Genomic DNA, 25,223 nt, shown 5'->3' on the forward strand with positions numbered 1-25,223 from the left:
TAACTTCCGATACTTCTGCGGCCCTCATTTATCCTCAACTTCCTTCCCTTCATTTCACCTAACTTCCCTTACTTCTTTACCTCTTATTTTCCCTACTTCTTCACCCCTTATTTTCTCTACTTACCCCCTTCATTTCTTCTCAGCCTCCTTATTGCTCTCCCCGCACTTTAACATTTGCTTCTCCTTACTTACCTAATAATTCACATTACTTGCCATATTTTTGCTCTCCTTACTTCCCCTATATTCGCTCCACTAATTTTCCTCGTTTCACACCACGTTCCCTACTTCAGCTTACCTTATTTTCCTTCCTTCTTCACACCTTATTTTACCGCGATTCTCCTCCCTTTATCCCCCTTGCTTCATTTGTTTCTCTACTTCTCATTTCCTCTACTTCCTCCCTTATTTCCTCCATTTAATTTTACCCTACTTCTCTACTTCACATTTTCTCTACATCTCACCTTATTTCTCTCATTTAATTTCGCTTTAATTCCTTTAATTCCTTATTCCTCATTTCTATTCAAATCCCATTCTTTCATTTCACCTTACTTTACCTATTTCTTTACTTCGCATTTTCCCTACTTCTCCTCTTATTTCCCTTATTCCCCACTGATTCTTCTATTTACCCTGACCTTAGTTCTCCTTACGTGTCCTTCAATCATTTGAATTTACTTCCCATACTTCTCCAATTCTCATTTTACCTACTTATACATCCCTCATTTACTCTACTAACCTCCCTTCATTTCTTTCCAATTCCCTATTTCTTCTCCCCGTACTTCAACCTTCGCTTCTCCTTCCTTCCCTAACTTCTTCTTTATATACTCCTTCTCACTTACCATAGTTCCGCTCCCCTTACTACTTCCACTTTTCCTTCTTTTATTTCTCTCGTTTCCAACATTTCCCTCATTTTCCCTCATTTTCTCTATATACCTCTCTGCATTTCTTCCCAGTTTCCCTACTTCCTCTCCCAGAACTGCAACCGTCGCTTCTCTTTCCTTCCCCAACTTCTTCTTCATCTACTTCCCCCTCGCCTCAGTTATCTCACATTTCGCCTCACTTCCCATGGTTCCGTTCCTCTCACTTCCCTTACTTTCCTTGTCCTTATTTTCATCGTTTCCCACCACTTCCCCTATCCTCATTTTTCCCCACGTCCCCTTCATTTCACTTTCTTTTACTTAATTTTCCACTCCTAATTTAGCCTTCTTCTTCGCCCCTCATTTCTCCTACTTCTCCACCCCTTATTCCTCTACTCACTTCATTTCTTCTCACGTTCCCTCCCTTCATTTCACCTTACTTCTCTTACTTCTCCACGTCTTAGTCCTTCTTCTTCTTACGTTATTTCCCTCATTTATTTTATTTCACCTTACTTACCATAACCTCAATTCTCCCCACGTCACCTCTCTTCATTTCACCTTACTTCCACTATTTCTTCACTTCTTCTTTACCCTACTTACCTTCCTTTATTTCTTCTCACTTTCTCTACTCCCACTCTGCTCATTTCCTTTGTCCCCCCTGTCCTAATTTCCCTACTTCCCATCCCCTTGTAATTTGTGAGATATGACTTCCTCTCACTTTCCCTTCTTGGAAAAAATGTACGACCTTACGACCCGGTTAATTTCCCTGTTTTCTCGGTCCTATTTTATTTTTGAATATTTTCCGGTTTTCCACTATTAACACTTTTTGAGTATCTCAAATGAGTCCGAGGACTATATGCGTAAATAAATTTAATATAAGTAACACAATATCTTTTTTATCTTTTTCAGAATCAGGGCAAAATGTCAACTACACAAATATTTTTGTGCTTCCTACTTCTGGTCATAGTTTACATTGGCATTAAAAGCAGGAGAAGATTGAGGTTACCTCCTGGACCTTGGCAACTTCCTATTCTTGGATACCTACCGTTTATCGACGAAAAGAACCCTTACTTGACATTAACGACCCTGGCGAAAAAATATGGGCAAATATATGGAATAAAGATGGGATCGGTTTATGCTGTTATCCTGTCTGATCACCGACTCGTAAGACAGGTCCTGGCGAAGGAAGAATTTGCAGGAAGGGCACCTTTGTATCTTACGCATGGAATCATGAAAGGCTATGGTAAATTTTTTAAATCTAAATATATTTATAAAATTAAAAATATACATTTAACTAGATACAAGAGCCTATTTTATTTACAAAAAATGTGATGCTCTGAACATATATGTATATATAAGCAGTTCAGTTTCTCAAACCACCGCAGAATTTCGCCTAAGTGCGGGGTGTCATAAGCGGACGGAGCGACCCAAGAATGACTGCCTTGCGAGCGTATATATACTACGTTATGCTATTTTTAGTGACTTCTGACTCAATCTGACACTGGAGCCCCCCCCCCCCATTTGGGCCATTTGCAGATGACACCTCTGTTCCTCTTTTTCCAAAATTCTGATCCTTCTTCTGTTTTTAGGAAACTTCCCCTTTTTTATTACCCAAATGTGAACAGAATTAATAGAATTTTGGGTTGAAAATTTTATTATTTAGTTGAAAATTTAATTTATTTATTTGTAAATCCAAAAAGTTTGTTGATGTTCTCTTTTTTTTTGCTAAAAAACTCAATTAATTTGTTGAAAGTTGAGCTTCTTAGCTAAAAATTCGTCTTCCTTTTGTTTAAAAATTACTTTATTTCAGGTGAAAATTTAACTATTTCATTTTTAGTTGAATATTTATCCTTCTCTTTTGAAAATTCAACTATTTAGTTGTGTTTTATATTTTTCAGTAGAAAATTCCAGTACTTAGTTCTTACAGATTCACCATTTTAGTTGAAAATTCTACCATTTTTATGAAAATTAATTTTTCTCATTGGATTTTGGGTTTTAAAATTCATCAATTTGGTAGAAAATTGAACATTCGGTAAAAAAAATTTACATTTTTTGTTAGAGATTAAACTACTTTGGTAATAAATAAGACAATTTAAATGAAAATTGAACTATTCTGTTAGGAATTTGTTGTTGTTAACAATTCTTTTTTTAGCGATTTTTAACCCCAGGAAAAAAAGCTTATAAGATTTAATTCTTTTGTTAGAAATTTGACTATTTTATTCGAGACATCTTTTTTGCTCAAAAATTTAAATGTTTTGTTCAAAATTAATTTAGAATAAATTCATCAGACTTCGAAACAATTAAAAAAGTTAAATGCAAAAGAATTCGAATGATTTGAATAACAATATTTTTAATCCAAAATAATCGATTGATTTTAGTAAAATTGGATTGAGTTTATAAGAATTTTTTTTAAATAAGAAGAATTTGATGAAATTCATTCAAACTTAAGGTGAATTAAAAATAACTTTCCAATAAGTTTTGAAATATCAGACGGAATTATAAAGAATTTTAAAGAAATCTGGACAAAATAATAAGAATTCAGTTTAAATTTCAAATATATTCAAAATATTTTTAAAAATAATTTCGACATTTCTTCAAATTTTGAAACTTGACGAAATCCTTAACTTCTCGAGCATAAAGTCTTCTAAATTATTATTTTTTTGAATCATTTGAAATACCCTAAAATATTCTAAAACCTTTTATATAGTTTGAAATACCTTGGAATTTTTAAAAGCTTTTAAAAAGTCTTTAGAATTATTAAAAATATCGTTAAAAAAATGTCAAATTCTTTTAAATTTCTTGCAACATTGTTAAGCTCTTAAAACTGCCTTTGAATCTTATAAATTTTCGCTAAAACTTTTTTAAGTTGTGGAAAATCCCTTGGATTTAATTTTTAAAAAACATAAGATCTTTAAAATTCTTCAGAAGCACTTAAAATTATTTAAATATATTTAAAATACACTAGGATATTTCAAATTCTTTAAAATGTCTTGAAACTTTTCTAATCGCTTGAAAATTCCTTACAGTTTATAAAAATACCCTAAAATACATTAAATCCTTTCAAATCTTTTTAAAGTCTTCATAAATTTTCAAATCTCTTGAAAATTCTGTGGAGTTAAACAAAAATCTTTGAAATCCTTCGGAATCTTTAAAAATATTTTAAAAATGTTATAAATATTATAAATCTTAGTATATTTTAAAATACCATAAATTGTTTAAAAACATTTAAAACCTTCTGAAACCTTTTAACAAATTTTGAAGCTTTGGAATATTCCATATAATTTTTAAAAATGCCCAAGGATATTCAGCATCATTTGAAATGTTAAAAAATCTCTTGAAACTTTTTAAATCGCTTAAAAATTCGTGACAGTTCTTAAATATACTCTAAAATATTTTAAATCATTGAAAATATTTTAAAAGTCCTAATGAATTTTTAAAGCTCTTGGAAGTTCTGTGGGATTTCACAAAAAAACCTAAAGTTTTTCAAATCGTTTGGAATCTTTAAATTTTCTAAACTCTCAAAAATTTCTTTCTAATTTTAGAAAATGTTAAAAATACCTTTAAATATCCGTTAAAACTTATTAAATCGCTTTAAAACTCGTTACAGTTTTTAAAATTGTACTAAAATATTTTAAATCCTTAAATATTTTAAAGATCTTGAAAATTCCGTGGAATTTTCAAAAATACTCTAGAATATTTCAAATCCCTTGAAATATTTCAAAATCCCTTAAATTTTTTTAAACACTTGAAATTTCCTTGTATTTTTTAAAGAATTTTGCAATACCTTAAAAAAATTCTATACCTTTAAAGGTCCATTACATTACGAAAATCAATTGAAAATTACGTGTAATTGTTAAAAATACCCGAATATATTCTGATTTTTTAAAAATATTTTTAAATCTCTTCAAACTTTTTGAAGCTCCTAAAACTATGTCTGAATATTTAAAATTGCCCTAAATTATTTCAAATCCTTAAAAAGGTTTTGGAACCCTTAATATTTTTTTAAGCTTATGAATATTTCCTGGAATTAAAAAAATAGCCTCCAAGATAGTCAAAATCTTTCGGAGCCCTTTAAAATCCCTTAAAAGTATTTAAAGCTCTTTCAAATTTCTTGGAAATTTAAAAAATACTCTATCGTTCTTAAAATACCTTTTTTATCATTTTATTCTTTATTTTATTATTTTTAATTGGGAAATTGTAATATTTCAAAGAAATTTAATATTTTTCGCGTCATACGTTCAGAAAAACACTGACATGCATGATGCGCAAATGCGTACGCATGCTTACAGTGTGCGCAACGATACGTTGCAGGGCAGCCAATGAACGTCGCTTGACTAAATTTTTTAATTCTTGAATAAAATGTTGAATTTTTAAAAGTATCTTAAATTTATAAAATTGCATTGACACCCCTTCAAATTATTGAAATCAATTGAAAATTTCATAGAATCTTTTAAATCACTTTAAAATCATTTTAAATACCTTGCAATTTTTAAAGCTGTCTAAAATACTATGGAATTTTCGAAAAAGCCTAAAATCTTTAAATTCTTTTTAAATTGTTTCAAATTTTCAAAATAAACAGAAGATTCCTTAAAATCTATTCAAATACCCTCAAATATTTTTAATTATTTACAGTCGTATAAAATGTCTCGACACTTTTTAAAGTTCTTGAAAATTCCTCGGAATTATAAAAAATATTCTAAAACATTTCAAATTCTTTGAAATATTTTTAAATACCTCCAAACTGCTTTGCAATCTTTTTTATAATACCCAAAAATATTTTAAATCCTCTAAAAAATTTTAAGAGCAATTGTGATTAAAATTTTTTTTTTTAATTTTCAAAGTTCAGGACAATTTTCTTGAAAATTTTAAAAATAACTTAAAATGTGTGAAATCTCTTTACTCACAAAGACCCTAATACACTTTTAAAACTTTTAAAATATTTTTAAAATGCTTCAAATCCGTAAGTATTTTTAAAACTCTTTAGAAATTTTTAGATCAACTTAACATAAATCACCCTTGAAATATTTTTAAATACCTTGAAATTTTTTAAACTCTAGAAAATTTCTTACAAGTATTTTTAAATTTCTTTAAACTTTTGAAAGCTCCTGAAAATTCCTTGAAATTTTTTAAAATACACAACATCTTAAAAATAATCTAAGCTATTTATATTTTTTATTAAATTACGGAAATTAAATTTAAAATACTTGAAATCTTTTAATATACCCGAAAATATTTCAAAATGTTTTTGAAATATTACAAAGAACTTTGTATTTTTGTAAAGTTCTTAAAAAAATTTCTTGGAATTATTAAAAATATTCCAACATATTTTTAATTCTTTGAAAACTTTATAATTTCCTTAAAACTGTTTAAAGCTCTTGTAACAGCTTTGTGCCATAAATTATTTCAAATTTTTCGAAATTTTTAGAGGGAATTAACACAGAGTTTTAAAAAACATCCAAAAATATTTAAAATTCCTAAAAATCTTTTGAAGACCCTTAGACATTTTTGAAAGTTTTATAAATTTTGTGGAATTTTTAAAAAACACCCTTAATTATTGGAGATCTTTTGAAACATTTTAAAATACCTTGAAATATCTTAAAGCTCTTGAAAATTCCTTAGATCTATTTTTAAATCTCTTGAAACTTTTGAAAGCTCCTGAAAATTACTAGGCATTTTTTAAATGTAACATCTTTCAAATAACCTAAAATATTTACAGTAATTCTTTTAACTCTAATTAAATTACTGAAATTCAATAAAAATGACTTGAAATCTTAAAATACAAAAAATATTTTTAAATATTTTTGAAAAGTTAGAAAGAATGTTGTTTTTAAAGTTCTTGTAAAAGATTTGCACCTCAAGAAATTAAAAACTCTTTGAAATTCCATGAAACTTTAAAAAATATAAATTATTTTAAATTGTTTGAAATTTATTAAAACCTTTTGAAATTGTTTATAACACTCGAAAATTCTTTGCAAATCTTTTGAAATTTCTTGAAACTTTTTACAGCTCTTAAAAATACTTTTGAATTTTTTTAAATACACTCAAATTTTTTATTTCTTTTTTTAATTTCTTAAAATTATTGAAACCAATGAAAAATTTCTTGAAATTTATTTATTATTTAAATCCATGGAATTCTTCAAAATGCCCTAAAATAAAAGATACATTATTGTAACCAAAATGTGTAAAATCAATTTAATACCAAGTTTTAGAAATCTTTGGAAAAATGCTTGGAATATTTAAAAATATCATAAACTATTTAATTAAATAGAAACATTAAATCATCTGCTTATAAATATCTGGTCAAGACCATAACATACAAAAATATGAATTCAATAGTGGTTAACCGATAAGTAAATTAATTTATTACTTTTACCATTTTTTTCAAAATTACTGACTTTTCTCGCACTAAGAAAAACCCCTGACTTCTCCCTGCTATCCAAATTTTCCCCGCCTTGCGGCCAGACTCAAATCAGACGGAGCGAACCAAAAATGACTACCTTCTTCACTCTCCCCGCAAGCCGGGTTCAATGAAATTATAATAATAATGAAACTATTTTCAAGTGAAATCTGGTGAAATCCAGAAGTGTCAAATGGGTATCCTCACAATAAAAAAATTTCAATAAAAAACAGTACTTCCAATTTCGCATGCACTTGTTTCTTCAAACTTTCAAGTAACTCTAACTGCAGATGTAATGCGTGAACGTGCAGTTATTTTTCGACAATCATAATAAATATTTCTTCAGTCTGGAATCCATCTGAAATTCTGAGACTCGCGAAATTAGCCTCTGTAGAAGAAAAAATTCAATTTCCGTACCTCATTGCCCGAGAATCAGTAAAAGGTGATTATTTCACGGTAAAATGCGAGGTAAAATGTACCAGATTGCGGGCAATATGCTCTCTAAAGTCTACTTTACTTGCACCTCATTTCGAAAGCTCTTATATTCTCCTCCAATGCAGAGCCTCACTCTCTCTCTCTCTCTCTCTCTCTCTCTCTCTCTCAAACACTCACTATCTCACACTCACTATCTCACACACACTATCTCATGCTCACTATCTCAAACTTAATATCTGACACTCACTCTCTCACTCAAGCACCCTCCTCCCCTGGAAATGCACCTGCTTTTCTCTACCTATTTTCACACACACACACACACACGCGCGCGCGCGCACACACACGCATATTTGTGTTTATGCATTCGTTCATACACGTATTGAAGAGTTACCTTACCGTGGATGTACCGCATCGGCCGTTGTTTACGATGAGGCGACGAGTCAACGGCCCCGTGATTTCTCCATTCATTTCTTTCGCACTATGTATCTCCGGCGATCTTTCGCGCCAGCTCAAGAAGCACAAGAAGATGAATTCGCAGCCGATAATCGGGTTACTTTTAAACGCCGCGCCGCCGTGCGTCGATAAGAAAGAAATTGAATCGAGCGGCCTGGCCTCTACATCTGGAACTTTAGAGGTCGCAGGTACCCGAAAGAGAATGCCGGATATTTAACACCGGATCATCACTATTTCAATGAAATCTAGGACAAATCGGTTCATAAAAATCCATATTGAGCCATCGACAAAGTGAAAACCAGAGCAAAATGCACTTCTTGCGGTAGAAAGAAAATTATAAACTCAAACAGATTCTTACTAGAAAAATAAGTGTACTAAGGGGGGGGGGGGGTAGTAATATATTTCAAGGAGTTTTTTATTTGCTTAAGGAATTTAATAGGAATTTAAAGGATTTGAAATATTTTAGTGTATTTTGAAAATTCCATTGTATTTTTTAAAATTTCATTTGAATTTTTCAACATTCCATGGAATTTTCAATTTTAGGGTATTTTCAAAACTTCAAAGGAAATGTTTAAGAGCTTTCAATCTTCAAGATATTTGTAAAAAAGGCAAAGGATTAGAAATGTTTCAGGACACTTTTTATAATTCACAGTAATTTTTTATTTTTCAGGATTTTCAAAACTTCCAAGGTAATTTTCAGAAGATTTAAAAATTTCAAAATATTTGTAAAAAATTCCGAAATATTTTTAGAAAATTTGAAATGATTTGAAATATTTTAAGGTATTGTAAAAAATATTACGTGACATTTTAAAGAGCTTGCAAAAGTTTTAGAATATTTACAAAGATTTCGAAAGATTTAAAAAAATGTAAGGTATTTTTCAACATTTCATGGAATTTTCAATTTTAGGGTATTTTCAAATCTTCAAAGGAAATGTTTAAGAGCTTTTAAATTTTCAAGATTTTTGTAGAAAAGGCAAAGGATTTGAAATGTTTCAGGACACTTATTAAAATTCACAGTAATTTTTTATTTTTAAGGATTTTCAAAACTTGCAAGGTAATTTTCAGAAGATTTAAAAAATTCCAAAATATTTTTCAGAAAATTTGAAATGATTTGAAATATTTTAAGGTATTGTAAAAAATATTACGTGACATTTTAAAAAGCTTGCAAAAGTTTTAGAATATTTACAAAGATTTCGAAAGATTTAAAAAAATGTAGGGTATTTTTCAACATTTCATGGAATTTTTAATTTTAGGGTATTTTCAAAACTTCAAAGGAAATGTTTAAGAGCTTTAAAATCTTCAAGATATTTGTAAAAAAGGCAAAGGATTTGAAATGTTTCAGGACACTGATTAAAATTCACAGTAATTTTTTATTTTTAAGGATTTTCAAAACTTACAAGGTAATTTTCAGAGGATTTAAAAATACCAAAATATTTGTAAAAAATTCCAAAATATTTTTAGAAAATTTGAAAGGATTTGAAATATTTTAAGGTATTATAAAAAATATTACGTAACATTTTAAAGAGCTTGTAAAAGTTTTAGGAAATTTACAAAGATTTCGAAAGATTTGAACAAATTTAGGATATTTCTATACTTTCCATGGAATTTTCAATTTTAGTGTATTTTGTAAACATCGAAGGAAATGGAGTATTTGTCAAGGTTCCAAGGTATTTTCAATTTTAGTGTATGTTATCAATTTCGCAGCGAGTTTTAAAAAGCTTTTAAAGTTTTGAAATATTACAAAAAAATTCCAAAGTATTTGAAATATTTTAGGGTACTTTTTGAAATTCCCAGTCACTTTCAGTTTTAAGGATTTTTTAAACTTCCAAGGTAATTTTCAGATGATTTAAAAATGGCAAAATATTTTTAGAAAATTTGAAATGTTTTGTAATATTTTAAGGTATTATAAAAAAGCTCTAGGAGATTTACAAAGATTTCGAAACATTTGAGATATTTCAGGGTATTTTTCAACAATTCATGGAATTAAACATTTTAGGGTATTTTGTAAACTTCAAAGGAACTAGGATTTTTTTATATAATATATAAATAGAATATTTTTTCTATATAATAGAATATTTGTTAAGGTTCCAATGCATTTCAAATTTTTGGTATTTTATCAATTTCGCAGGGAGTTTTTAAAAGCTTTCAAAGCTTTAAGATATTTTAAAAAATTTCAAGGTATTACAAATTTTTACGTGTATTTTTCAAAATTCCATAGAATTTTCAATTTTAGGGTATTTTGAAAACTTCAAAGGAAATTTTCAAGAGCTTTAAAACTTCGAAGATATTCTTAAAATTTTAAATATGTTACGATAATTTCCAACGTTGCATGGAATTTTCAATTTTAGGGTGTTTTCTAAACTTTGAAGGAAATATTGTATTTTAAAAAAATCCAAAGTATTTTTAATTTTGGGGTATTTTATAAATTTGTAGGCAGTTTTTAAAAGTTTACAAATTTTTTAAATATTTAAAAAATTCAAAGGATTTGAAATATTTAAAAATACTTTTTAAAATTCCCAGTAATTTTAGATTTAAAGGATTTTTAATGCTTCTGAGGAAATTATCAGAAGCTTTAATATTTCCATGATATCAAAAAAAAAATTCAAAGAATATGAAATATTTTAAGGTATTATAAAAAAGATTCCGTGAAATTTTAAAGAGTTTGTAAAAGTTTGACCAAATTTATAAAGATTTCGGAAGATTTGAGATATTTAAGGGCATTTTTCAACATTCCACGGAATTTTCAATTTTAGGGTATTTTCTCTTCTTCTAAGGTAATAAGTTTTTTTTTTCAAGCTTCCAACGTATTTTTAATTTTGGGTTATTTTACCAATTTCGCAGGGAGTTTTTGAAAGCTTTTAAGGTTTGAAGATATTTAACAAATTTTTAAAGGGTTTTAAATATTTCAGTGTTTTTTTCTTCAAAATCCGCTGAATTTTCAATTTTGGGGTATTTTCAAAAGTTCCAAGGGAGCATTTAAAATCTTTATAAATTTTTTGAGGGTATTTTTCAAAATTCCATGGAATTCTCAATTTCAGTGTATTTTAAAAACTTAAAAGGAAATTTTTATTGGCTTAAAAACTTCAATATATTTGAAAAAAATTCAAAGGATTAAAAATATTTCAGCCTATTTTTCAAAGTTCCATGTAATATTCAGAATGTTTGAAAAAATTTTAAAGGATTTTAAATATTTTAGGGTATCATTAAAAAGGTTCCGTGACAGTTTCAAGAGCTTTGAAAATTTTCAACGGATTTACAAGGACGTCAAAAGATCTGAGATAGTTTAGAGTATTTTTGAAAATTCTATAGTATTTATCAAAATTCCATAGAAGTTTCAAGGAGCTTTAAAATTTGTTATTGATTTTTAAAAGATTTGAAAGAATTCAAAATATTTTATGATATTGTAAAAAGACTCCATGGCAGTTTTAAGAGCTTTAAAAAGTTTAAAGGAGTTTACAAAGATTTCAAAGGATTTGAGATATTTTAGGACATTTTTTTTAATTTCATGGAATTTTCAATTTCAGGGTATTTTTTAAATTTCCAAGAAAATTTCCAAGGGCTTTTAAAATTTGCAGATATTTTTAAAAATTTGAAAGGACGTCAAATATTTTAGGTTATTCTTTATATTCCATGGGATTTTTGATTTGAAAGTATTTTTAAAAATTTCAAGGAAATTTTCAGAAGCTTAAAAAATTTCAAGATATTTTAAAAATTTGAAAGGATTTTCATTATTTTGGTGTATTATAAAAAATTTCCGTGACATTTCAAAGAGCTTTAAAAAGTTCTAAGAGATTTACAAAGATTACAAAAGATTTGAAATATTTTAGGGTATTGTAAAAAAATATTCATGGCTGATTGAAGAGCTTTGAAAAGTTTAAAGGGATTTGAGATATTTTAATAATATTTTTTATAAATTCAAGACATTTTCAAGATCTTTAAAAAGTTTCGAAGGATTTAAAAAAATTTATTTAAAAAAAAAAATTTATTTAAAAAAAAAAATTTTTTTAATATTTTTTTTTTAAATTCCAGGGATTTTCCAAGAGCTGTAAAAACTTTCAAGAGATTTTTAATTATTCCAAAGAATTTTCAAGAAATTAAAAAAATTTTAAAGACTCAAAAAGATTCCAAGATTTTAAAAATATGTTATGGTTTTCTAAAATATTCCAAGGTATTATTAATTGATTTCCGTTATTTAATGGGATCTCAAAGGATATAAAATATTTTGTGATATTTTAATAGATTTTAAGAAATCTGTAATTTGAAGGATTTAAAAGGAATTGAAATATTTTAGGTTATTTTTGGTAATTAAAAAATCCAAGGGATTTTCAAGTATTTTTATGTATTAAAATTATTTTAAGTGATCCTAAAGTTTTTTAAAAATGATTCTAGGTTATTTTTCAACATTCCAAGGAACTTTTTTTCCAAAGGATTTATAATGTTTTATGATATTTTAATTAATTCCAAGAGTCTGTAGATTTTAACAATTTAAAGGGATTTAAAAGGAATCGAAAGATTTTGAGGTATTTAAAAAAATTAAAAGTTATTTTCGACACCTTCAAAAAATGCCAAGGGATTTTGAAGGTTTTTTAATATTTTATAGTATTTTTGCAAATTCTAATGAATTTTCAAGCACTTGCATAAGTTTAGAAATATTTTTTAATTTTTTAAAATATTTTGAGGTATTTTAAAAGATTATAAGGAATTTTCAGTTGATTTTAATCATCGGAAGGGATTCCAAAGAAATTTAAAAGATTTTTGGGTGTTTAAAACAATTATAAGGTAGCTTTAGGAGCTTTAAAAAATTTTAAGATATTTTATAAGATTAAAATTTTTAATAAAAATAAAGTGCAAATATCAAAGCTCTAATTAATTGATAGTTTGATTTTGAAACTTATCTCTATTGGTAGGAGTATCATCTTTCTTTGTTGAAATAAATATGTAAAAACTTCGGGTTGAAGCTTGAACTCTCTTCTAAACAATTCTTCTTTGCATTTTGTGAAAATTTAAAAGTTGGTTAAATTTATCTAGTATTTTTCACCATTAAATTATTTTATTTATTCCTCACTTATATTAAAAATTTAACGATTTTCTTATTCGCTTTTTTTGTAGTAGGTAATTAATCTACTTTTTGAAAATGGATCTATTTGGTTGTGGATTCAACTATTTTGTTAAAAATTCATCTTCTTTCGTTAAATTCAACTGATTCAATTTATTTTTTTTTTTTTGCGATTGTTGACAAGTAATTTTTGAAGCGGCAAATTTACCTATTCTATTTTTGGTTAAAGTTTAAATAATTTCTTGAAAAATTATTTCAGGTTTAAAATTTATCTCTTTGGTTGAAAATTTAACTATTTAATTGAAAAAATGCTATTTTTGATTGATACTAATCCAATTGATATATTTTGATATCCTTTGATATTTTTAGTTAAAATTGAATTTTTTCAACACTTTATTGCTGGGAAATAATTTTCGTGTTGAAAAGTCGACTTTTTTCTAGATAATTCGTCTTTTTTGCTTCCTTACTGAAAATTAATATTCGTTGTTGAAAATTCATTTCTTTAGTTGAGGATTCAACTATTTTGTTAAAAACTTTTTTTCTCGTTAAATTTATTTTGTTGAAATATTGTTGTTGTTGAAAAGAAAGTTTTGAAAATGAAAATTTAATCAGTCCATTTTTGGTTGAAAACTTATTTTTTTAGTTCAAAATTCGTCTTTTTGGTAGAAAATTAATCTTGGTGGTTGAAAATTCATCTTTGTGGGTCAAAAGTTCAGCTTTTTGGTTAAAAATTAAACTATTCTGTTACAATGTCACCTTTTTTGCTAAAAAATTTAACTACTTCGTTGAAATTTGAATTGCTTTGTTCAAAATTCATTTTGGGTTTGAAATTCATCTCTTGAATTGAGAATTTTAATACTTCGTTTAAAAGTTTTTTTTTGGTTCAAAATTGATGTTATGAAATGAAAATTGATATTTTCTAGCTTAAAATTCATGTATTTTGTTACAAATTCGTCTGTTTGATAGAAAAGTGTTCTTCTTGGTTGAAAATGTAATTGCTTGGGTGAAAATTAATTTTTGTTTGTTGGAGGTTTCAACATTCTAATTGAAAATTTAACTATTTGGGTAGAAAATTCAGCTATTTGATAAAAATTAAACTATATGTAGAAAAGCCTAAGTCTTTAACGAAAAATTAACTTTTACGTTAAAAAACCATATTTTTTTAGTTGAAAATTAAAATTTTTTGTAGATAATTTGTCTTTTTGGCATCAAGTTTTTTCTCTGCTTGAAAATTTAACTATTTGGTTGAAAAGTTTTTTTTTTTGGGTTTAACAAATGACTTTTCAACTAAAAATTGATATTTTCTATTCGGAAAATTGTGTATTTTGTTGAAAATTCGTCTTTTTGACCGAAAAATGATCTTTTTGATTAAAATTTCAATATTCACCTCTTTTGTTGATAATGTAAGTATTTTCTTGAAAATTATTTTTTTTTTAAATTGCATTTTTTTTTTTTGAAAACTAATTTGTTACAAACTCCTTTTTTCTTTTAAAATTTATCTGGTTTACATTTTTGGTTGAAAAGTAATTTGTCAAAATGAAAATTTAACTATTCCATTTTTGGTTGAAAACTTATTTTTTTTAGTTGAAAAATAATGTATTTAGTTAAAATTTCGTCTTTTCGGTAAAAAATTATTGTTACGGACTGAAAAATCATCTTGGTGGTTTACAAAATTCAGCTGTTTTATTGAACATGCAACTTTTTGGTTAAGAATTCATCGTTTCCGTTGAATACAACTAACCTTAAAATTAATAAACATTTACGTAAGCTAATGGTTAAAGAATTTTAATTATTCTTGAAATATTACAATTATAATATGATGCAGTCTCTTAATTTACCAAATTCTCTAAAAATTATTATTTGTGAATCTGACATTGAACACAGTAGTATCAGTTGCGCAAGGTCAGACAACATTTCATGTCTGCCTATAGACGGAGGGTTACTACTTCAACTGTTGTCTATTCCCGATGAAGTAGACTACGGATTTCTAAAAAAAATGCTTGTTCTATGCTTTTAAGAGTCAAAATTATATTAGGGAGGTCATTTCAAATTAAAAAAATTATCAATTTTTGATAAATGGTTGACTTTGAATATTTTCCCCGACAAAAATAGGTGGTAAGAAAAAATTCAATTATAAAAACTATTGTTGAAATAATTATTTGCCGTTAGTTTTAAAGTTTTTCAACCTAAAATGTAACATTAAAATTAAATATATTACTTTTCGAAAATAAAAAGTAACGACTTAATTTTCAAAATTTGAGATTTTGCAACTAAAATTTTATTTATTTAAAGTCATTTTGAATGCTCTAAATTAAAACTTATCAGTAATTCTGTTCCAATTAAAAAAAATGATATGCCCTCCCCTCTACTTTAATAAAAAAGTTAAGAGTAAAAAAATGTTTTGTTCAGATTCAGAAAAACCGGAAGACCAAATGTTTTCTCTACCAAATTGAGCGAAATTCTTAAAACAGTAAAATATTTTTCTTCCAACTGAAGTAAAGTGATAAAAATAACAAATTTTCTTTTTAAATACATTTTTTTTAAACTCATTACAATTTTTAAATGTAAAAATGATCTTTTCAAATTCAGAAAAAATGCCATTCCTTCCAACTGAATAGAAATAATAAAAACAAAAAAAGGGCCTCTTCCTGATGAAAAAAAATTAAAAACGTCAGTTTCTTCCTTTTCAGCTTAATAAAAATGGTAAGAACAAAAAATTATCCTTTTTCCAATTCATAAAATATTGAAAATTTAAATATTTATTTTAGGTCACTAAATTTTTTAATTGAATATATTAAGGCTTTCTAGTTCAAACGATTCAGTTTAAAAATTTTTATTTTTGAATATTCAATTTATAATTGCTTATTTCAAATGAACAAAAAAAATTGAAATAGAAGCGTTTTATTATTCATTTAAAATTATTTAAAAATTGAAAATAGTTTATGTAGTTTCAATCAGAGGTTTAAATTTGTTTAACTATACTAAGACTTTCGAATTGAAACAGTCTAGTTTTTAAAGTTAAAAACTGTAAATATTTAAATTTGAATAGATTCCGAATCGTCACATAAAATCAATAATTGTTCAATTTTTAACACATGAACTATTTTTTTTTTTTAAACTTTATAAATTCACGGTCAAAAATTAAATTATAAGATTTATAACATGCCTGAAGTTCTGAATTTTCACAAGTAGTTCATTTTCGTACGAAAAACAATCATTTTTAAACAAATAGTTGGACTTTTAATGAAAAAAGACGAATTTTCTTTTAAATAAAGGAATTTTGAACAGAATAGTCAACATTTAAAAAATGCAATCTTTATAAGATACTTACATTTTTAATAAAAAGATTAATTTTCAATCTATAAGGGTGAATTTTCAAACCAGAGAGATGTCTTCTATCACGAAATACCAATAATTAAAAAGGAAGAATTTCCTATCCAAAAAGACGAATGTTTACCAAAAAAATTAAATTTTCGACCAAGAAAAATTAATTTTCAATGAAATAATAAAATTTTCCACAAAAAATGAATTATCTAACAAATAGTTAAACTTTTAATTAAAAAATATGAATTTTCTTCAAAATAAAGGGATTTGAACCGAATAGTCGACGTTTCAAACAAACAAAAAAACTAATTGGGCTAATTTCTAGCCCAATAAAGATGGATTTTTTTTATCGAATAGTCGATTTTTCAAGAACAAAAATTAATTTTTAAACAAATGGTTAAACTTGCAATAAACAAGATGAATTTTCAGTAAAAAATATAAATTTTGAGAAGATAATTGAATTTTCAACAAACAATTGTTTTTAACCAAAAAAGATAAATTTTGAATCGAAAAAAAATACTTTACTTTAAAGGATAACTTTTGAACAAAATAATTGAATTATTAATCAAACGGGCTAATTCTAAAATAAAAGAGATTAAACCTAAACGAAAGACAGTTCTTTTTTTAAGTAGATGAATTTTCTAGCCAAAAAACAAAAAAAAAATGTTTAGAAGAGAATTGCATTGGCAGCCTAAAAAGTTGAATTTGCAACAAATAAATCGTTTTCGAGCAAAGCAAGATGAATTTGTATCCAAATACTTCAATTTTTAACAAAATATATACGTGCATTTTTAAACAAATTGTTAGACGTTAAATTAGTAGAGAAAACGTTTCAATAAAATAGATTAATTTTTAACTAAATAGTTGAATTTTCTAGAAAAAAGATAAATGTTCAACAAAACAATTACATTTTTTACCAAAAATAGTTGGATTTTCTTATTGGGTTCTATTTTTTCTAAAAAAGTCGCAACAAATTCAATAAAAAAATATTTTCAAACATTTTGGCACCATTGGGCTAGACGATTGAAAATTTTCGAATTTAGCGGGTTAATGTTTTGTTTATAGAAGAAAAAAAGTTGTTTATTTGGACGTAGGTAAAAGTTTTGTTTAGTTTAAAAAATTTTTTAATGTACCCTCCAAAAATTGTTCATTTTTAAATATAATTTGTATTGACCTGGTGTAAAAATGGCTAATGTTTCAGGATTTTGTTTATTAAAAAGATTATTAAAAAATAAAAAAAACGAAAAGCATCTTTTTAACTTTAGGTACAAATTAACTAATTTTTTTTTAAATACATGATAAAATGATCCTATAACAGTATAAATGTATCGTTCATGGATTTATCGACTCGCATTATGCCATGCCTCTGGAATTCGAGCTTCGAGGGTATCTCGAATCTATGAGTCGCGTGAATACACATCTAGCCTCCACTTTTTCCACCTGAAAGTGGATGAAAAATGCTAAAGCCACCTTCATTCTTCACGATAACTAGTTCCAATAGAAAAAAATTTCTTGGAAAAACGAGACGTAATTACGCAGCGAAAATACTAATTAATGATCGAGGAAAACCTATTGTCGGTTGCTTTTTATTCGCTATGTATTTTAATTAACTGGTAGTTGTAACTCTAATGTTCATTAATTTATTTATTACCGAAGAAGTGGAATTAATTTGAGAGTAAACTTTTTGTAAATAATATTGGTTTCCTGTTAAAAAGGGAGTGGATAAATGACTGCTACTCGCATTCAAATTGCCTTTCAATAATCTTCTTTAATTTTAATAATTTTTAATTAATAAAAATTTCGATTTTGAAATGATTAGTTCGGACAAATAATTTTTTAAGAACAAGAAAAAATTTGCCTGAGTCTGGATTTGAACCGGGGACGCCACTATCCATGGGTGAAGCGTTAACAAGTTATGCCACCGAAGCCTCAGTAGATCTTCTTTTCTTCGTAGTTAACTTTTTTCAGGGATAAATTTACCATTTTTGATCAACGTGGAATTAATCTAACTAATGTTTGAAAGATGGTATTATAATTTGAATAAATGTTTAAATTTAACGTGTTTTAATTAGTAATTATATTTTTAAGTACTAAATATGTTAAATATACTTTGATCAAAAAATAGTACTTTGGTAAAGTAATCATTTTGACATCGAAATTTGTATTAACTAAAAATCTTAAAACTTGGAATTGGACAACAAAAACTGATAAGATTTCTAAGAGAGTTTTCGAGCCTGATTTTGAAAACAGGGTTTCGAATTTTTTTATAAATAAACAAACATGACAAAAAATCGCAATTTTTCAATTTTACGTTCCCAGTGCTCGTCAATAATATTAAAATTTTAGAAATCGTCTAAGTTACATAGAGTAACATTAGTTAAAGATATTTCAATAGTATATAACGAACAAATAAAAAATGTATAAACAAATTATTTGTTGAAAGAATGTTCTTTACGATTTCCATAAATTTACGTTTTTTGAAGTTTTATTGAAGGAAATTTGGATAAAAACAATATAATAATGAAGAAATTTTTTTATGAGATTATTATTGTTAATATTATAAACAAATTTAATAAACAATTGCATTAAATAGACATTTTTTGACCGAATTTTTTTTCTACGTTTTTTTTAATGAGGAACTTTGAGCAAATTTGAGACAAATTCCTAATTTGTTGATTAGGCTTACAATTTTTTTAACAAATTCATTAAACAAATGCATTATGGCGGGCATTTGTCAGCAAAAAAATTCGTTTTTTTTAATGTCCAGTCCTTTTAGTTGGGAACTTTTTAGTTAGTAACTTTATGATAAATTCAGAAAAATGCATAATTCATTGATTAATTTTATGACTTTTTAAAATAATGTTAATAAAAAAATGCATTATTCGGGCATCGGACGGCGGAAAAATTCTTTTTTTGTTATGTTAGTCTTTTTAATGGAGAAATTCATGGTCATTTTCGCAAAAGTCATAATTAATTGAAAAATTTGGCATTTAAAAAAAAAATTTAATAAACAAAAGCATTATCCAGAAGCTGCAGCCTTATTGAAAGAATAAAAGTAATGAGAAACTTGAACTGAAAGGACTCAGATTGAAGACAAATTTTCGTCGAAGGATGCCCGAAAAATGCATTCTTTTGTTAAACTAGTTTTAAAAAATTATAAAATTTAACAAACAATCATTAATATTGCTGAATTTCCAATTAAGATTTTAATAAAAAGTCTGACATAACAAAAATTCCGTCGACAGATGCCTCAAGAATGCACTTGTTTAACAAAATTGTTTAAAAAATCATAAAATTGATTAATAAATTATGCATTTTTTCTGAAATAATCACGAAGTTTCCAATTTTAAAAAGTTCACATCGAAAAAAAAAGAATTTTTCTTTCGAAAAATGCTTTATCTGTACTTTTGTTCATTAAACTTGTTTTTAAAAATCATAAAATTTACCAAATAGTTTGCATGTTGCGGAAATTATCGTCAAGTTCCCAACTGAAAGGATTGGCATTAAAAAAACGAATTTTTCTGTCGACAAATGCACGAATAAAACATTAGTTTATTAAATTAGTTTAAAAAATCATAAGATTATTACAAAAATTATGAATTTTTCTAAAATGAGCATAAAGTTCACAATTTAAAAAAAATGTCATTAAAAAAACGAATTTTCCCGTCGAAAAAGGCTAATTAAAGCATTTGTTTATTGAATTTGTTTATAATATTAACAATAACAATCTCATGAAGAAATTTCTTCATCTTCATATTCTTTTTATACAAATTTCTTGCAACAAAATTTAAAAAAAAACGTAAAATTATGGAAAATCGTAAGAACGTTCTTTAAACAAACAATTTGTTCATACAAATCTTTTTGGTTTATCATATAATTGTAAAATATCATTAAATAATGTGACTTTAAAAAATTTGGGCGGTACAAACCATGTTCATGATGTTGAAGAACACCGGGAACGTCAAATAAAAAAATTGTCATTTTTTTCGTCATATTTGTTTATTTTTAAAAAATGGAAAGCCTCTTTTTAAAATGAGGCTCGACAACCTCCTTAGAAATCTTATAAGCTAATTTTCCATTTTTTTGTCAAAGTTGGTCAATATTTACGGGCTTTACATTATTTTGAACCAAAAAAGTCATTTTTCCGGAAAACCGGAAAAAACGAGAAATTAACGGAAATTTTTTGAGTCCAGGAAAAGCCGGAAAATTACCGTAAATTTATGTTTTGACCGGGAATTTTACAAATCTTTAGACGAAAAATCTGTCCGAGTTCGATTATAGCAGTTTTTTAAAAAATAATTAGTTTGAATTGTTATCTTTTTCAATAATGATATAAACAAATATAAACAAATAAATTATTTTTTAAATGAATCTGTACTTTAAGTATAAAAAAGTGAACAATGATCAAACTGTTTTAATTCGCTTGATTAAAAATTTATAAACTATTTAGAACATAAAAATAGCTTCATTAAATATATTCGTAGCTTAGGGCTTTTATTAAATTTAAAGTATAGTTTCAGTCTAAAATATTTCATTTGGAACCCATTAAATTTGATATCTTTTAATTAGGAAAACTGAGAGCTATTCAATATTTAGCAATATTTTACTGTTCGTTTAAGACGAGTAAATTGAAACCATAATATTTCAAAGTGCAAAATTTGAAACTGATCGTTAAAATTTTGGAAAGCTTTGAAACTTTGAATGTTACAATTTCAATTATTCTATTGGAAAGATGTTTATTTTATAAGTGAAATTGTTAAATTTTAAGGTATAAATAACATTTTTTATTTATAGCAATAATTTGAAATGATTTTAAATAATTTAAACAAAGTTTGTTTATCGATAAACTTCGGTTATTCGTACCGACATTTTCTTTTAAATAGACACAGCCTAAGTTAAAACAAAATGTCCATTTTTGTAGAATTCAAATATAAATTTTGAAGCTTTTTAAGATTGAATGAACCGAATTTCTCCTAATATTGTTACAAAATCCTGCAAATTTTAAAAGATTTCCTTAAATCTCCCAGATTCTTTTTTGAAAATTTTGTAAAACTTTTAAAGTCTTTAAAAATAAACCTCGAATAAATTACTTGAAATAATTAAAAAAAAAATTTTCCACATAATAAGCAGGATTTTGTAAAAATGGTAGAAAAATTCGATTCATTTTAAAAGATATTTAGCACTTTTATAAAAATTTCAGAAATAATTTTAAATTTGAACAAATTTTAGATTTCTCAAGATTTTGAAATAAAATTTTTAAGCTTTTCAACGATGCTCAAACTATTTAAAATTAAAATAATTTAACTTATAATTTAAAAAATGTTTGGTTAAATAATTCAATTTTTATTGTTTCTAGCTTAAAATTGCTTAAAATAATGTGGTTTTGACATTTATAAAGTTCGTTGATTGATTGTTCAATTTAGAACAGTGAAAATGATAACGTGGATTTATATTTTTAGTAGGGAATTTGAATATCTGAATTCTATGTTTGTCTGGATTTCATTCAAATTTGTTCAATTAAAAAGTGTTACTACCTAAAATCCATTTTATGCGTGTAAATTATTGAGAATTTATATAAAATTTATTAATTTAAAAAATTTCAATCTTCAATTTTAAATAATTTGAAATTTAAGAGTTCCAATTTAAATACTTTAATTTGTAGTTTATCTTTTATTACTTCAAATGGAAAAATGTTTAGCTTTAGACTTCAAATTTTCTAATTTTACTGGCCGTGAAAAATGTTTGTGAACAAAAAAAAACGAAATGACCGATAAAGTTTTTATTCGATTAAAATGGCTACCCTGAAGAGCAAGAATAGAACTTCTGAGGCCTCGGTGGCGCAATTGGTTAACGCTCTACTCATGGATAGTAGCGATACGGGTTCGAATCCGGACTAAAGCAGATTTTTTTTGGTTCAGAAATTATTTTTCCGTATTAATCCTTTTAACATCGTAAAAATTCGTTAAGTAAACATTTTTAAATTCGGATTTAACGTCTTTAAATGATAATAACTTCTTTTTAATATCGCTAAAATTTATATTTTTTTATTATTATTCAATTATTGAACTTTAAAATCTTAATATCACCCGGGTTTCGAAAAATAGAATAAAGCCTTTTTTATTTTTCACTATCCCTCTTGTTTCTTATGTAAGTAACATTATCTTAAAAGTCGATAAAACCTGATAATCAAGTTTCAAAGACTATTATTCCTGTAATAAAATAGAATATTTACTGCCCGTAGTGTAAAAAAATTATATAAAATATTGACACTTTTCAAAATAATTATAAAACCTTATACAAGGCTAACACATCCTAATTCACTTGAAGACATGACTTATTTGAACTGAAAAGGGACAGAAAGTGACTAATATTGTCTAAAGGTTACTAATATGCATTAATAATGTAATTAATTTTTGGTTACATTTAAAATAATTTCATGCGAATTTAAACTAAATTAGGATAAATTCATAAGAATTCACACAGAATTCATATTATGGGACGAAAATTAAAAACTCACGAATTTAAACATTCCCGGCAGTTTATAATATAACTGAATTTGAAAATTATGGAATAACATAATTGCAAACAGAAAATGTCAGAATTATAAAATATCTGATACGGTGAAATTCCTGGTACTAGAAATTTATGAAATTCAAACAATTAAAGAATTAGTTTTTTAATCAATCATATTTATATATTAAAAACACAATAATGAACGATTTTGACAAACCATTTTTTTTATGTTCAGTGTGTTAAAAAAATGGTTTTTACAATATTTTTATTACGTAAGCAATAATTTAAAAAAATATAATGCATATTTTAAAAATACAATAAGCTTGAAGAAAAAATTGTATGTGATCAAAGCATTTCATTATTGCACTAATCCTGAATGAATTATGTTGATTAAAAAACCATTTTTTCAATTGATTAAATTCGAGACTTTTTTATTTTCGGGAATATGTTAGATTTGGATATTTTATAATTCGGCTTAATGTGGAGAATTTTATAACTCGGAAATTAAAAAATTTTGGATATTTATTTTTCGGAAATTTTATAATTTCGGGAATTTTCTATTTCGAATTTTTTTTGGGAACTTTCAGTGTCGGGAATTTCATTTTTTGAGATTTTTAAGTTGTCTCCAATTCGAAGCAAGTTTTAAAGTATTTAAATGAATTCAAACGAAATTCAGGAAAAATATTGAATGAAATAAAATATGAGTGAATTTAGTGGAATTGAAGCAAAATACGTGAATTCTATAAAAAAAATTTTACTTGCATATTTGGTATAAATTTAGAGAATTTCAAAGAATTGATTGATTTACTAAAATTGGAGTGAGTCGATAAGAATTTAAAGGAATTCAAGAGACTTTAATGAAGTTCATAAGTAATTGTATGTATTTTGAATAAAATTTTAAAAATTAACAAATTTCCACGAAATAAAAGGAAATTGGAGTTAACACAATTTAGAGAGAATTTAGCAGAATTTAAGTGCATTAAAAAAGAATGTACAATGTACAAAAAATTCAAAAAAGTCCATTAAATTAAGTGAATTCAGGAGAATTCAAGCAAACATGAAATAATTCAGGGTTAATCCCAAATTAATTCAGAGTGAATTGAAAATATTTTTAATAATTCATTGAATTTATTTTTAAAGTTAATTTATAAAAATGCAAGGAAATTCAAAGGAATTTAATAAATTTTTTAAAATTCCTAATAATTAAAAAGGATTCAGGATAAGTTAATAATAATTCAGGATGAATTTCATATGAATTAAAATTAATTGAAAAAAATCAAAAATATTCCTTTGATTTCAGTAGAATCGGAATGAATTCAGAATAATTCAAAGGAATTTAGGAGAATTCAATAAAATTCTTACGAAAAAAATGCCACTGAATTTAAAAAATGGTATTAAATATAATTCAATGGTAGCATACCATAAGGACCTCTCACACGTCTTTAAGATTTTATCGGAGAGACAAAAATAGCTCTCAAAGATAGAATTTATCATTTTTTTTTAAAGTGAGAAAGTGTTTCTAGAGATAAACCAGAACTGAATTGTAATTTCCCGTCGCTTTCCGTAATTCTCTTTCGCATTATTTCCCCCTACTTTTTTTCTCATAATCCCCCTTCACTCCCCCTACTTTCCGTCCTTTTTTTTCTCTCACTTACCCTCACTTGGTACGTTCGGCGCCTACAAAAAGGTAAGTCATTAAAAATTCCCCTTCCCATAAATTCCCTCCCCTACACTCCCTAATTTGTCATCCTCTCCCTTCATCCTTCCCTTCTCATCATTCATTTTACAGCTCCTTTCTTCTCTACATCCCCCTCACCTCACTTCTAAAACTAACAGTCTCCTTACCCTACTTTTCTTAATCAGTCCTCATTTACCCTCCCTTACTGACCTGCAATACCCAACAAGCCCTTCCCTTACTTCCCTTCCCTACCCTCGTAGACTTCCCCTCATTACCTGCCCTCACTTCCAATAATTTCCTCTTCCTGAATTCGTCTCACTCCCTCTACTACATCTCCTCTCATTTTCCTTAGTTCCTCAACCCCCATTGCATTTCTTTCCCCTATCTTCATTACCCATCCCTTTCCCTACTTCCTATACCCTCATTCGCCTTAATGTTCCTCACTTTATGTGGAAAAAAGAACCTGGGACGTCCGGTTGAAACTATTAGGGTTTCTGCTAGGGGCTACGAGACCCC

At 26.3% G+C, this 25,223-nt stretch overlaps 1 protein-coding gene across 1 annotated transcript in view; it reads left to right on the top strand.

Moving 5' to 3' along the window:
* The window catches only part of LOC117175041 (cytochrome P450 306a1), a 116,274-nt gene that overhangs the window by 21,076 nt on the left and 69,975 nt on the right, over window positions 1-25,223 (top strand). Inside the window, exon 2 of the mRNA XM_033364563.1 lies at window positions 1,761-2,094. Coding sequence (XP_033220454.1) covers window positions 1,773-2,094 — 322 coding nt within the window. The 5' untranslated portion in view covers window positions 1,761-1,772. The remainder of the gene's footprint in view (window positions 1-1,760; window positions 2,095-25,223) is intronic.

Source organism: Belonocnema kinseyi, chromosome 6 (assembly GCF_010883055.1).
Source record: "Belonocnema kinseyi isolate 2016_QV_RU_SX_M_011 chromosome 6, B_treatae_v1, whole genome shotgun sequence".
Lineage (NCBI taxonomy): Eukaryota > Metazoa > Arthropoda > Insecta > Hymenoptera > Cynipidae > Belonocnema > Belonocnema kinseyi.